This window comes from Aotus nancymaae, unplaced genomic scaffold, assembly GCF_030222135.1.
Source record: "Aotus nancymaae isolate 86718 unplaced genomic scaffold, 86718_ANA_hifiasm-v0.15.2.pri h1tg000029l, whole genome shotgun sequence".
Taxonomy (NCBI): Eukaryota; Metazoa; Chordata; class Mammalia; order Primates; family Aotidae; genus Aotus; species Aotus nancymaae.
Window position 1 is genome coordinate 42087501 of NW_026988442.1, and position 15790 is coordinate 42103290.

At 55.8% G+C, this 15790-nt stretch overlaps 1 protein-coding gene across 5 annotated transcripts in view; it reads right to left on the reverse strand.

The window, feature by feature from the left end:
* Nucleotides 1-8673, reverse strand: part of YTHDF1 (YTH N6-methyladenosine RNA binding protein F1) — an 18967-nt gene extending 10294 nt beyond the window's left edge. Inside the window, exons 1-3 of one of the 5 annotated variants that reach the window (XM_021672462.2) lie at nt 8384-8673; nt 8188-8212; nt 6675-6754 (exon numbers count right to left, since the gene is read on the reverse strand). In XM_021672462.2, the coding sequence (XP_021528137.2) occupies nt 6675-6754; nt 8188-8212; nt 8384-8410 (132 nt within the window). In that variant the 5' untranslated portion in view covers nt 8411-8673. The other 4 variants (XM_012440451.3, XM_012440450.3, XM_012440453.3 and 1 more) reach the window with 4 other exon arrangements.
* Nucleotides 8674-15790: the final 7117 nt, after the last annotated feature.

A 15790-nucleotide genomic window follows, 5' to 3' on the forward strand; every position in this document is an offset into this window, starting at 1 on the left:
CAAAATTCTGAGAGTAAAGCAGCAAGTTAGACTGTAAAGCTATTTGAAGTAAGTCATCCTGTAATAAGAAAACCTGGAAATACTGTCCTGTGCCTTCTTTATGATCCACATGTCAGGCTGCTGCTCCACACTCCTTTCCTGATAAGGCAAGCTGTCCCACTCCTGGTCCCAGTCACAGTGGTGGGAGACACCTATTCTGGTCTAAACTTACAGCAACTGACTTCAAAGGTGTCCTGGAAATGCACAGTGTGGGCTGCCTGTAAATCGCACGAAGCCTCCCTTCAGAGCCTCTGATCTCCCTCTGTCTCAGGCACAGCCAGGCACAGGCACACCCCTGCTCACTCACTACCAAGTGCTGGACGAGCTGTGCTGCTCCTAAACATCGCTCAGCGCCATGGCTCTGTGCGTACCGAGTTACGAGTGTGAAAGGTTACTGCTCAGGGATGTAGCTGCATTAACTGAAGTCGTAAGAACAAATTCTAAGCTTGTCCTTCACACATTACTACCTCTGAGCAAACGTCATTTTGGTCCTGGTAAATGAGCAGCATAAACAGACCTTTAAAGGATGACACAGGCAAAAGCATCTCCTTATCCTGCTACTCGGCAGCCGCCTCCACAGAAGACTGTTGTGCACGTCCGCATCCTGCGTATCTCACTGCAGCCCCCACGGTGAACTTAAGACCTCATGTAAGAAAGGCTAATGCATTTTCAGCCAGGCAGTGGCTCAGGCCTGTAATCCCAGCACTTTGGGAGGCCGAGGTGGGTAGATCACCTGAGGTAAGGAGTTCAAGACCAGCATAGCCAACACGGTGAAACCCGTCTCTACTAAAAATACAACATTAATGGGTGTGGTGGCACATGCCTGTAATGCCAGCCATTTGGGAGGCTGAGGCAGGAGAATCACTTGAACCCAGGCGGCAGAGGTTGTACCACTGCACTCTAGCCTGGGCAACAAGAGTGAAACTCTAACTCAAAAAAAAAAAAAGAAGAAAGACTAAGAAATTTTCAAGGCAAAATTGGAGTCCCCTGACAAAGAAAAATACAACTTTAGATTCTTAAGCCTCCTCCTGTGACTAACTGGAAAAAAAAGGATAAACAAAATAGACACCTCAAATAATTAAAGAAACTTTAAATAATCAGGGAATATTATCACCAGGTCATTCAAAAATCTAAACAGTAAAACACAAAGAAGCCCTAACTCTATAACTAAGAGCAGTTTTATATACTTACTCAAATTTAACCACATTACAAAAAAAGAAACTCCCATCAGAATGACCAGAACCAGACTCATTTAAGTTGAAGTTACAATGTTTCCCTCCTGTATCAACTTTTCTGAAATGGAAAGAAATCTGAAATTATTCAAATGCTTTCAGTGTTACAAACAAAAAAGTAACTTGGAACTGAAATGACCAAGAGGAGGGACGAGAGGGAGAAGCAGAAAGGATTCCTTCAGAAGCCTCTGCTTAATTAAAAATAAACAACAAAACAGGACATTCCGTAAAGGGAAAAGTCTCCAGGGCACTGCTGAGAGGTGAGGGAGTGACGTGGCTCCTGGGAACGAACGGTGACCCAGGACTGGGAACGGGCCTCCCGGCGTGACCTGCGGTTCCTCAGCAGAAGCCTCAGGAGACACAGAAAATGTGACAGGAAAATCACTGAAAAACCCTCGTTTACTTACTCGACTGCTCATTTCTCAGGGCTCATCCTTCTGAGACTGCAATTTCAGACCCTCGGCTGGTAGCAATATGCAGGGACAGCAGTTCCTGACAGAATCTCTGCATTTGTTCCAGCAACTGGCCAATAAGAAGCATGTTGAGAGCCCACTATGCCTTCCAGCTGTGTTTCTGGGAGGCTGCTGTGATGGCAAATGCCTGCTTAGCAGGCACTGCCACTGCGTGGTTTAAGGAAGCCCATATTTTTAGATGTAGCCACAAGAAACTGATACTCCCCTGCTGGCCTCAGGTCACCCTGGGCCCAGCAGAGCTGCCCGTACGCAGCAGGAAGCCCTGCGCCGAGCATCTCCAGGCTGTTCTCAAGGAACTCATGAACGCCGATAAGGAACTGTGTTCAGTGAAAAAAACACCCAAAACCTGATGAGCAACTTCGTCACTGTGTGATCGGTGTACTCACACAAAAGGAGACGTGAGTGTGGAGGCAGTGTCCCTGCTACACACCGAGGCTGTCACCTGTACCACGTGCAACTGTACTGAATACTGGAAGTAACTGTAACGTCGGTAAGTACCTGTGTGTCTAAATGTAGAAAAGGCACAGTAAAAATAAGGTGTAAGAGATAAAGGACGGGACGCCCGCAGAGGGCACTCCCGGTGAACGGAGCAGGACGCCCGCAGAGGGCACTCACGGTGAACGGAGCAGGTAGGACTGAACATGCTCTGGATGAGTCAGTGGGTGAAAGCGAAGGTTGGGTCCTTCCTGGACACCACTGTGGACTTCATAAACACTGTGCACTCAGACTACACTACATTTTTAAATTGTCCTTTCTTCAATAATAAACCTTAGCTTACTACAGCTTGTTTTACTTTACGAACTACTTTTTTAAAAGCTTTCAGTTTTTGACTCTTCTGTAATAACAGCTTAAAACACAAATACATCATATAGCTGTACAAAAATATTTTTCGTTTTATCCTTATTCCATAAGCTTTTTTCTATTAATTTTTTTTTAACTTTTTCGTTGAAAACGAAGACATGGCCTGGCACAGTGGCTCATGCCCGCAATTCCAGCACCCTGGGAGGCTGAGGCAGGACTGCTTCAGCCCAGGATTTCGAGACCAGCCCAGGTAACAGAGTGAGAGCTCATCTCTACAAAAAAATAAAAAATGAGGCAGGAAGATCACTTGGCTCAGGAGGTCAAGGCTGCAATGAGTCACCACTGTTTCTCTGCCTGGATGAGGGAAAGACCCTGCCTTTAAAAAAAAAAAAAAAAAAAAAAAAACCCCAAAAACCCAGCGACACAAACACACACATTAGCCTAGGCCTAGACAGGGTCAGGGTCATCCTTTCCCTGCCTTCCACCTCCACATCTTGTCCCCTGGAAGGTCTTCGGAGCAGTAACATGCATGGAGCTGTCATTTCCCGTGACACCAATGGCTTCTTCTGGATTCCTCCTGAAGAACCTGCCTGAGGCTGCTTTACAGTTAGTTTTGTTTTCTAGTAAGTAGGTAGAACACACTCTTAAGAGTATAGTAAGTATGTAAAGCAGTCACACTTATCATCAACTTCAAGCATTATACACTGTGTGTAACTGTGCGGGCCGCGCTCTGCTCTGACTGGGGCAGTGGGCTTGGTCACACCGGCTGCATCACCACAAGCACAGGAGGAATACGCTGCCCTGTAACATTATGGTGGCTCCAACACCACCAGGTGACAGGAATTTTTCAGCAGCATCATAATCTTAGGGGACCACTATCACACATGTGGTCTGCTGTTGACTGAATCGTCATCGGCAGCACAAGTACAGGTGGCCTTGGGAATTTCTGTCAGTGAGGTCACAGCAAACACACTCAGTCTGTCCATCAGCGAGCGCGCAGGAGGCCTGAGGGGCCGGCAGCATCTATTCCCAACTTGGGCATCACACAGAGACAGTGCCTTCTAAACGCTGAGCAGGAAATGCTCTGGGTCATTTCACAGTCTTTCCTTTCAGACAACAAGAGAACTGGGAAACCAGATGTCCCTGAGCAAGCAAAGCCTCAAAAGAGGAAATCACAACAATCAAGCCCAACCCAGAGACCTTCACGCCCAGCTCCTCTGCTCTCCTAACTCCCATTCAGGTCATAGACCAGAAGACAGAGGCTGAGCAGTTACAGTTGCAGGCGCTGCAAGGGCAACTAGGACTGAAACTCTAGCCCCAGAAGTACAGCACGGAGAGTGAGGCCTCCCTAAGGGAAGGACCACCACACGGCAACAACCCATCATGGCCCATTACAAATTAAACCAATCTAACCGGCAGGCATTCTCCTAAGACTTTCTAAACCATTCTAAGTATTATAGTTTCACACAAAATTCAAGAACCACAGTAGCCTCTAATTGGCTACTACAAACCATATCTCGATTCTTCTTTTTTGAGCACCCAGGGTTAGGCTGGGCACAGTGGCTCATGCCTATAATCCCAGCACTTTGGGAGGCTGATGTGTGCGGATTGCTTGAACCCAGGAGTTCAAGACCAACCTGGGCAACAGAGCAAGACTTCGTGTCTACTAAAAATTTAAAAATTAGCTGGGCAGAGTGGCACACACCTATAGTCCCAGCTACTTGGGAGGCTAAGGTAGGAGAATCACCTGAGCCCACGAAGTCGAGGCTGCAGTGAGCCGTGATCGCACCATGCACTCCAGCCTGGGAAACAGAGTGAGACGTGTCTTCAAAAAAACAAAAAAAAGACCCAGAGCTAATGGTATGTTCACTATCTTAACTATGCTCACGGCTCCAGAGGTATGCCTGGGTAAATCAACAGCTATGAAACTCTACTGTACACTCTAAATATGGCGCTAAAATGCCCATTAACATAAAAATAATCTAATCCATTTTTAAAGAAATTTTCCCAAACCGCAAAAAAGCTCTGACTTTATAAAAATATTTTTGGCTGGGCATGGTGGCTCATACCTGTAATCCTAACACTCTGGGAGACCAAAGCAGGAAGATCACTTGAGCCCAGAAGTTCAAAACCAGCCTGGGCAACATAGAGAGACCCACCCTGTGTCTACAATCAATCAATCAATCACCAGGTATGGTGGTGCACGCCTGTAGTCCCAGCTATTCGGGAGGCTGAGGCAAAAGGATTGCTTAAGCCCAGGAATTTGAGGCTGCAGTGAGCTACGATCATGCCCCTGAACTCTAGCTTGGGTAACAGAGCAGGCCCTGTTTCCAAAACACACAGACATATTTTCACGTGTACTGAAGCAACATCCTTCCCCCTTTATTGGCTAAAATTCAGTACATGATACTATTCAAGTATTAAAATCATAAGAACAGTAGAAAACACAACATTTAAAAAAAACCAGTTCATTTAACTTCCTGCCACTACCTCTATCCAAAAGCCCATCACTGAGGCCAAGTCAGTTCTGCTCAGAGGAGGGACAGATTCTCCGATGGCAGCAAAGAAACAAAAGCAGGGTGGGGTGGGGGCGGGGCTGTCAAGGCTCCATCCGTAAAAGGTTTCTTGGTCTCTAAGCCGCTTGATTAGCCAAGTGCAGGAGGACCGAGGGGGATGAAGGAACATTCTACGAAGTTCTAAGACGACTTAGAAAAGAGCAGACTAGTTTTATTCCTGCACAGAGGTGAGGTGAAGCCTGGTTTTACTTTAATGCAAACATGCCCGGTAGCTAAGGTTTACTTCAAGCTCAGGAGATGGAGCACTGGAGCACCTGCTGTGTGCTGCCCCACGGGGCCAAAGTGAGGGGCAGCCCCTTGTCCAAGCTACCGGCCTGGAGGCAGGAAAGTGAGGCAGAGCAGTCTGGTTCCCGAGCTGGACTCTTAACCAGACACCGCTTCTCAGGAGTCTTGCTGCAACAGGAGCACAGAGGAGCGCGCGGCTCCCAGTAGATTTTAACCAGGGCAATTTTATCCCCCAGAAAACATCTGCAAGACAGTTTTGCTTGTCACAGCTGGGGGAGGAGAGGGAGTTGCTAATGGCATCTAGTGGGTGGGAAGCCAAGGGGGCTGCTAAACGTCCCACAATCAACAGGACAGCCCCCAAAAGAGAATGTTCCCGTGCAAAATGTCCACCGTGCCAAGGCAGAGAAAGCCGGAATCAACTAAGAAAACAGGGCAGCCATGACTCAGTGGCCCTGCTGTATCAGGTACTATCTCAGCGTGTTCTGCGCACCATCTGATGTCACCCTCCCAACAATTCCACAAAGAGTTACTGCTCTCTCTGTTCCACAGAAAAGGAAATTGAGGCAAGAGAAGGCAAGCCACCCGACACAGGCCAGTCAGTGGTGGAGTTAAAACTGAAACCAAGCTGGGCGCGGTGGCTCACAACTGTAATCCCAGCACTTTGGAAGGCCAAGGCGGGTAGGTCAACTAAGATCAGGAGTTCAAGATCAGCCTGGCCAACATGGTAAAATCCGCATCTCCACTAAAAATACAAAAAATTGCCAGGTGTGGTAGCAGACGCCTGTAGTCCCAGCTACTCAGGAGGCTGAGGCAGGAGAATTGCTTGAACCTGGGAGGCGGAGGTTGCAGTGAGCCGAGACTGGTCACTGCACTCCAGCCTGGGTGACAAGAGCAAGACTCCGACTAAAAAAAAAAGACTGAAACCCAGGCAGCGTCTGGCTCCACAGTCCAGCTCTTAGCTGCTTTCCCAGACCACAATTCAAATCATCCAGAGCTAAAAAATAACCAGGAAGCTTTAGAAACACACATGTAACACACCTCCACCGTGTCAAAGGCACGACATCACTGACCCACAAACACTGGAACCAACCAGAACTGTCTGCATTCCGACCCCAGCAGGATGCTACCTCCTCCACAGGGAAAATCATTGTCACCCCTCATGCCCCCAGGCCAATGGGAGGCGCATCTTCATGAGCATTTTATCATTTCTAATACTTTAGTCTGCCGCTTCGTTGTTTAGGATAATAATCCGAAATGAGAGTAAAGGTGTGTTACAAAACAATTAAAACCAACTTAAAAACAAACACATGCTAACAAAATAAACTCACCTGATTTGACTGTCCAGTAAGGTAGGGCTCAAAGTCACCGTCATGAACTGTATCCTTCTGATGTAAGGAACCATTTTGTACTAGAACAAAAAGTTGCAAGATATTACCCTCAAATTTTAAAAGATTACTTTTAAGCATGGAAATCAAAGTTAATAAGTCCATTTCCATCTATTTCTAGTAGAAATTATACTTTTATTTTAAAAGAGTACAACCAGTATAGAATGATGTTTACACAATTAGAAGGGTGATGCGAAACTTTGAACGATTCGGGTTAAATTTTAAATAAAGGCTTAATCATAATTTAGTGAGATTGACCAAATTAAGTGCGAACACGCAATGCAAAGAACTCATAACCAGGGTGAAACTGACATGGTCTGAGAAGACCAAGTGTGGCAAGCGGAAGTGGAGCCCACAAAAGCGCAAACGCAGAACGCGTGCCCGAATGTACGGAGACCTGAGGGAGAAAACTCAGCGGGAAGGGGCTGCCACTGAATGTTGGGAGCTGTTATCTGACTCTCCACAGTGAACCGCAAATATCTCAGGCAGGTCTCCGTCAATTTTGAAAGTTTATCTTGCCAAAGGTGAAGACACTCCCATGACACAGCCTCAGGAGGTCCCAACGACACGTGCCCCCAAGTGGTGGCGACACAGCTTAGTTCCACACGTCAGGGAGGCATGAGAACCACCATGTAATTATGATTGGTTTGGTCTGGAGAGGTGGGACAACCTGCGGCAGGGAGAAGGCTTCCAGGTCACGGGTAGAGAAGAGACACGAGGCTGCATTCTGTCCAGTTCCTAATTAGCCTTTCCAAAGGAAGCAATCAGATACGCATGAGGGGGGACTGTGAGTTCTGTCCTTTGTGCACCAGGAACTTCCCTGGGGCCGAATTGCGAGGGAGGCACGTCTGCCCTGAGCAGTTCCCCATTTGGATCAGCGACTTGGGGGGCCCGATTTATTTTCCTTTCACACCACTCACCTTCCCACTGTAATTACGCTCAGCCAGAAAAAGGAAGCAAAGGTAAATAAAGTGCCGGGCCTTTCCCGATCTTAAAGCACGATGAACCGTGTGTGCTTACACCTGCGCTCACACACAGCGGCCAAAAATGTGTTCCAAGTAAACGCGCAGCGTCACAACACTTTTCGCGAGTGCACGCTCCGGGGCTTTATTCCAAGCCCGGCGGCCGCGGAGATGCGAACGGCCTCGGAACACGGGCTGCGACGGCGGGTGAGGCGCCCGCCCTGGCCGCCATGTCCCCGGCCAGGCCCCCGCTCCTGCCTCCGCTCCCCAAGGAAACCCACGACCCCGCGGCGGGAGAGCGGGGCCCGCACGGCTCCCGAGAACCCCGTCCTCCACCTGTCGAGTCTCCCAGAACCGTCGACAACCTCAAGCGTTATCTCCCCGAAGCTGGCGGAAGAGAGAACGTTTCCGGTTCCAGACGCAGCTTCCGGGACCGTTCCTGCCCCGTCCTCCTCCACTCCAGCCCGCGCCGGCCGTCCCGGGACTCCGCTCACCTTTATTGTCTTGTCCTTTCGTTCTCTGCAGCGCCGCGGGCCGGGACGCGGGGGCCGCACAGCCCGGGGGAGAGGGAAACGCACAGTTATTCACCGGAGAACCGCGCTCCCGCCGGCGGCGCGGCTACGCGCGACCCCGGCCCCCGCGCTCCAGCCTCGGGACCCCACCCCGGCCCCCTTAACCCGGCCGCGCTACCTGGGCGTCCACACTGGTGGCCGACATGCTTCATGAACGGCTCGGCGCGGGGCGGGGGCGCCCGCCGGCTCGGGCCTCCCCGACAGGCCGGGCCTGTCACCCTCGCTTGCGCGGCCCCGGGCCCCGCCGCCAACTCCCCGGGCGCCGGCCGGGCGGCGGCGGCGGCGGCGGCAGCTGCTGGCGCGCGGGCCCCTGGCGAGGCGGCGGCGGCGGCGGCGGTGGTGAGCCCGGGGCGCGGACGCGCTGAGAAGGCGTCGACTCCAATGGCGGCCGCAGTAGCGGCGGCGGCGGCGGCGGAGGATGAGCCTACGCGGCGTCAGCGCGCGCGCGGGGCAGGCCGGGAGCGCGACCAGCCGCCACGCTTCGCGCTTGCGCGCTGCGGTCTCACGGGACGGATTTTGTTCCCAGGTCCCAGTCTCGCGCGGCGGGGCAGCCGCCAGCCGGGGAAGTCACGTGGGGCGCGTCCAGCGGCGCCGGAGGGCCTGGCGGGAAGGGGCTGGCAGGCTGCTGCCCCAAGTGCGCCCGCCCCTGCCACGGCCACCACGCAGCTCCCGACGCGCTATGGGCACTGGGGCCTCTGTGGTTTTCCCCACGGTCCGAAGACTAAACGCTGCTCCGGTCGGTCCGAGGCCAGTCCGCCCTGCCCGCCCCGCCCCGCGCGCAAACACCTGCCCGCCCGCAGCCCCTGCGTGTTCCGGGGCGCGCACTCCGGCCCTTGCCACGGGACCTGCGGGCTTTGTTCGCTTTGCGGCCTGGCCTCAAGCCGCCACGGAGCCCTGGGCCCGGTGGGTGCCGCCCTGAGCCTGCAAGAGGCTCGCGGGCTCATAACCAATTTCGCATATTAGATTCTTGACCCCGATTTCATCACCGGGAAGAACAGACCCTACGGCAGTGCTCTGTGCCCTGGCCTAGGCCGGGCACCGGGACTTCCGGTCTTCGTTCGAGGATGGACAGCCCCTTCTTGGCTACCCTGTGCGAGGAGAGCCCAGTTCTCATGTCCTAACCCGTCAGCATCCCCAGCCTGGACGCCCCTCGGGTCAGGTGTTGAATTTCGCTTCCTGGAGCCAGTGTCCAGTCCCGCCACCCCTGTGGCCAACTCCCTGCAGAGCCTTCCAGTTTCATCTTTTTCTTTCCAGCTCTGGCAGGCGTAACATCTTCACGTGGCCTGGATCTGGGTCCCGCTGAAGGAGAAAGACCTGGACTGGGGTGTCAGGCAGGCAGACGGCAAAGGAGTGTTCCACAAAGTGGGCCCGGGCAGAGGCACTAAGCAGGGGGAGCAGTGACAGCAGGGATGGCAGCGGAGTCCCAAGACAGCTCCACGCCTGGACATCCACATCGGTGGCTCAGCAGACAGCCCTTCGCTGCTGCAGGAGGAGATGGAAACGTCCGCCACAGAGCACTGCTGCTCCAAATGTCCAGCACTGCTCAGGTGGCCCCTCACCAGGCCTCCCTGGGCCCTGCCTCGCCTAAAGCTGGGGAAAGCAGGCTGGGCGTGTTTCTCTGGAACAGAGCTGGGGAGGTCTGGTGCCCTGGGGCTGAATCTGGATGCACTGGGACTTTGATATGCTTGGGCCATGCGCAGCTTGGGCCATGCGCAGCTCAGGCCAACATGAAATCCGTGCATTTGGGGTAGATGTGAAAAAGACATGGAGAAGATGTGTGGGGATTGTAGGTCCAGCGGGGCTCCTGGAGGCACCCTGCCACCCGCCTCTGTGTGATGAGGCGGGCAGGGCCTGAGTGCCCGCTTCCCAGGACACTGAACTGCTTGGCGGCCGTGACTGCAGCTGGGGGTGTCTGGGTGGTCAGAGTAGATGCTCAGATTCTCACAGCCCCTGTCTGTCTTCTCCCATGGCTCACATCCCTTAGGCAGGACAGTGCAGTGGTCACCACTGGAGCTGAGAGCCACACAGCCAGTTACAGGACCTTCAGCCTCAGGCCTCCTGTCCTCCGTGGCAGGTAACACTCCCCTCTCACAGGATGAGCGCGTGGAAGAAACTGGGCCTGCAGCCCTTGGCATCGGGCCAGGGCTCCATCAACGCTGGTTGTGACCTGCTGCCTTTGCCTACAAGTGCCCAGGCAGTCACCGGAGGCTGCACTGGCCGTGCAGGAAGTGGCCACTCAGAGCCTGGGGGCCTTCTCCCATGGCCCAGTGCCAGCAGTGCAGGACCCTGGGGATGTTTTTGTGTTTTGGAGCTGTTGTAACAAAGTACCAGAAACTGGGGAGCTTAGGTAACTGAAATGTATTCTCTCCCGGTCCTGGAGGCCAGAAGTCTCAGGTCAGCATCGCTGGGCTGACATGGAGGCGAGGGCCGTCAGGGAGGCTCTCCCACCTCCTTCAGCCTCCGATGGAGGCCGCAGTCCTTCCTTGTCTTCCTCCTCGCCTCCGTTGCCTCCTGGCCTCTTCCTCTGTCTGTGTCTCTTCTTATAAGGACACCCATCATTGGATTTAGGGTGCACCCTAATCCAGGATAACCTCATTATCATGTAATCACATCTGCAAAGAATGTGTTTTAAAATAAAGTCACACAGGTGCCGGGTGGACATGAGTTTTGGGGTACACTCTTCAGCTCACTGCAGAGATCACTGGGGAGGTCTCACAGTGATGGCTGTGGAGAGATTTTGGAGGGGGACTCCTGGGGCTGAGTGGGTTCTGCTCACGAATGTGATGGAAGGAGTGGTCCCCCAGTGAGGCCTGAGGACGCGCCACATGCCAGCCCCACTGGCAGGGAAGAGGCTGGCGGGATCCCACAGCCACTGCCCGGACCCACCCAGGCTTTTGCCCTGAACTCCAGAAGGCTCCATGCTGATGCTGACACGAAGGGAGACTGAGGCTGCACAGGGCCAGTTGGCGGGAACAGAGCACCCCGGAGTGACTCGAATGCAAGGACGGTGGCACCAGTGGGGGAGGCTGAGGTCCCCAGACCAGCTCTGGGGTGAAAGCCATTCCCTTGACCAGGCCTGAGGACCTGGGAGGGTGTCACAGGAAGCCAGGAGTCGAGCTGCCTGTAAGCTTGGAGGGCCCCATCCACTGCCCGGCCTGCCCAGGCTCACACCCCAGCCCAGCTCTCGACCAGGCGAAGGGAGGTGACCCAGCACTGTCAGAGGCCAACTGTTTCTCCCTCACAGGGAGCAGGCAGCTCCTCATGAAACAGATCAGAGGGTTTGCTGACTTCTCTGAGTGGCCCAGCGGTCTTGAGACCACATCTGCCATTTCCAAGTCTGAGCCCTCAATGACAGACGAGAGTCCATCCCACGTGGGCTGCCTCCTTCAGACGGGAACCCTCTTGCTCAGGGAACCTGTTGCTCATCCAAGAGCCTCCTACCAGCAACCGGCAGCACCCCCTCCCTGCCCCAGCACCCCCTCCCTGCCAGCAGCACCCCCTCCCTGCCGCAGCACCCCTTCCCTGCCGCAGCACCCCCTCCCTGCCCCAGCACCCCCTCCCTGCCGCAGCACCCCCTCCCTGCCAGCAGCACCCCCTCCCTGCTGCAGCACCCCCTCCCTTCCGCAGCACCCCCTCCCTGCCGCAGCACCCCCTGCCCCCGGCAGCACCCCCTCCCTGCCAGCAGCACCCCCTCCCTGCCAGCAGCACCCCCTCCCTGCCGCAGCACCCCCTGCCCCCGGCAGCACCCTCTCCCCCGCAGCAGCATGCCTTCCCCCGACATAAACCCCTCCAGGCATCACCCGTCCCAGCAGTACCTCCAGGTGGTAAGGGATTATCTAAGCATTTCTGGCATTAAAAAGCTTTGGGTTTTTATTTATTTCGAAGTCATATCAGCACATGGCTAAAAAACCTCTCTTTGCACTCAAAGGATATAAGGTGGGAAGCAGAAACCACCCCTCCAAACCCCTCAGAGAGGGAGCCCTCCAGATGCCTGCCCGTGTGTGTCCGGGATGAGTCTCTGTCTCTGCCAGCCGCCCTTGCATCTCACTTGTCGGGAAACCGCACTTTGGGGACCCTCAGTGCTACTGAGTATCAGCACCCACCATCCACCCACCTTGTCCCACTCCAGGGAGCGTGTGGGCTCCAGCCTCATGCACTGAGTGTCCTGGCCCCAACACGTGTGCAGACGCCTGGCAGGAGGCTCTTGCCCGTGGAATCCCTGGGCGCTTACACTGGCCATTTTGCTGATGTTGTCAGAGGGCCCCGAAGGAAGCCGCACCCAAACCTCCAGCCAAGAGGAGGTTTCTGAGCTGGGTGCAGGGTCCAGACACCGTGGGCGCTGAATTCAGATGATCCTCGGCTGAACCAAACCCCTCCTGAGTGCTGGGCACAGCCCACCCTGCAGCTGGCCTCCGGGGGCTCTCGACCAAGACACCCATCTGCCTCGGTGGGCATCAGCCACTCACGCAGCCACCTCTCCACACACGCGGTCTCGGGCCCTCATCTCCTCCCGCAGCTCAACCCCGGGGCTCATCGCGGCCGGCAGGTCTCCTGCCAGAAGTGCCCCCCCGCCCCCGACGTGCTGCACTCTGGTGGTGCTGCCTTGTCCCCGATGAGACCGGCTGGTGCTCCTGCCTCCCTGGCCTCGGGAGAGCGCTGACACGCCTCCCGTGATGACGGCACTCAGCGGGCTTCACGCCTCCTCTCCGTAAGTTCCTCACTGGACCAGTCACCCCACGAGTGTGAACCGAACACATACTTACTACGTGTGTGGGGTTCGGGGGCACGAGGCGGCCCGTGCCCACCAGAGCTCCTGGCGCTGGGATCTTCCAAAGCCCTGCGAAGCATCATCCACTCCACCGGGCACCTGCTGTTCCCCACACCTGGGGAGGGGCAGGTCGGGTGCTGCTGCTCCTGCACCCAGATGGGACACGGAGGTAAATGGGTCACTGCGGCTCCGAGCTGTGATGGGGGCAGGACAGAGAGGAGCCCAGAGACTCAGGACAGGCAGGCACTCGCCAACTGAGGGCGCAGGCAGGCCGGCAGGGTGCCCCAGGTGGGCGGACAGCAGGAGGCAGGACACGGCAGCACCTGCCTGCCTACCGGAGGGTCGGCTCCCTGAGCAGGGCCCTCCGTGTCCACTGCCGAGAGCAGGTGCTGGGAAGACAGCCCGGCATGTGAAGGAGGCTCTGTGTTGCATCTAGAGAACTGATGGGTGTACAAGCAGCTCTTGGTTACTGGGGCAACTAAGCCTCGGAGAAGTTGATGGGAGTGCCCAGGCCACATAGCTCCTCCGGCAGCTCCCTGAACTTTAACCTGCTCCTGAGCCCTGGCACCTGCCCGGTCCTCGGCCCTGCTCCGTTGGTGTGGCGTCCCCAGGCGCCAGCAGCACAGCCTGAACAGGAAAGCCGCCAGCCGGGCCCTGCTGTCCCCAGGCCTCGGCTCCCTCCCTGCTTTTCCAGGAGTCAGAGCGGGGCTGTCTGAACTCCATTTCGCCAAGAGCCTTTTCTCCCACCTTAGAGAACTGTCGTCTGCCTGTGAGGACCAGTGCCCAGTGGTCTGGGGCCGATGTCTTCAGAGTGTTGGCCCCGACGCGGAGGCTCAGGGAGCAGATTGGAGCATGCTGCAGTGGCATGGATGGCAGGGGCCACCCTCAGCAGGGAGATGACGTGGGCGCTGTCGCAAGACGTGCCTACCGGGCTCTGCTCTGTTGAGGGGAGGCCTCACCTGGGGGCCAGGCGGGGTCCCGGCAGGGCAGGGTGAAAAAACAGCAAGAGAAGGCGCTTTCCTTCCTCCCAGCATCCCTCTCTGCACCTGCGATGGTGTTTTTATTTGCTTTTTAACGTCATGTGCTCTTGGGCAGCGGGAGGGGAGATTCTCACCGGCACCTGAGCTCGTTCCTGTGGCTCTGTGCATGGGCCATGCCCCTGACCCCTCTGTGCTCACACCCAGATCCCTGCTGGGATGAGGGTTGGCAGGAGTCACTGGGTGGCCAAGGGCCATTCCTGGGAGGAGGGAAGGAGGGCTGTGCCAAGCCAGGCTCCCAGACCCCAAGTGCAGGCGCGTGCCACCGTCTCATTAGATGGCGCTCACAAATTCAAAGACAACAGTGTTCATATCAAGATGGCGACTACAGCAGCCTCTGGGTGTGGGGCCCTCGCTGTGGGATGGCTGGGGTCATATCCTGTGAGGCCAGCCCTGGATCTGCAAAACACCAGAGCAGTCACAGATGCCACCAGGACTCTGGGGCTCTACCAGAGAGGTCTTCAAAGAGGGGGCCATGGGGATGACTCTGGCTAGAAACCAGGGAGGGGACTGTGCCAGAGGAGGACCAGAGAGGAGCCAGCATGAGCAGGTGACACAGATATGCACCTGCAGGCTCAGACTTCACAGCCAGAGCTGCAGGTGACCCAGAGAGGGAGGGCCCACAATGGCTGGATGTGCCCAGGCCAGGTGCCTGGGCAGGGCCGCAGGTGGGGCAGGAAGGAGCGGGTGCAGGGCCAGCTCCGGAGAGTGGGATGTGGGGTGGGGCGGTGCTGCAGGGAGGCGTGCCGGGTGCTGAGTTCTGCGCTAGTGAAAGACGCTGCTGCCTTCATCTGCTCTTGCAAACAGCAGCCTCTCCCCAGGGGAGCGCCTGTCCCAGCACAGGGAGGGCCACAGGGACTCCCCTACCCTTCCACGTGGCTTGACATGTGTCTTGGGTGACCCACCCTGCTGACTGCCTGGCACGAAGTTCCTTTCAGCCGAGTGACCGCACTCCTGATATTTTCAGGGCGTCCCTCCTCAGTCCCTGTGGCTCGGGGGTGAGTGCCTCACCTGGGCCTGACTGGAGCCTGGGAGCACCTGTCCAGGAGAGGGGCTGGAATTCTGGGAATGGGTTGCTTTCTCCCTGGTAGTGTTGAGCTGTGAGCACAGCAGCTGCTAGCAGCTGCCCTTGCCCGGAAATGATGCTGGCCCGGAGAGGGAGAAGCAAGCTGATGAAGACACTTCAACACCTGGATCCAGCCGAGCCTGAAGTCCACTTCTGTGCTTTTGCTTGGGTGAACCAAAAATGAAATCAATACATTTCATTTTTAGCTCTGAGTTTCTGTCACCTGCAGCTGAGGGTCTCGACCACAGTGACAAGCATAACGTGAACCTTGGGCCTGGCCCACAGTCCCACAGGGGAGGAGGGTGTCTGGACAGCCCCTGCCCGAAATCCAGCCCTGCTCAGATCACTCCCTCGTTCCCAGCGCCTCCTGCACTGGCCCCACGTAGCTCTGCTCCCCCATCTACCTACAGGCCACGCTGTTCCCTCTGCCTGACGCCTCTGCTTCACCTCCTCTCTGAAGCCTCGTGTGGCTCCTCGCAATCTCATGCTCACCCTGGGGACACCTGGGACCACCGGTCATCCCGTGACTGCAGGGACAGCTCCAGCGCCCCTAGTGTCAGCTCTGTGCTGTCACTTCCTTTATGTCCAGCAGAGGGCGCTCTGAATTAGGAGTTAGATCCTCGGAGCTCACCCGCCCCCTCCAAGGGACCTGCC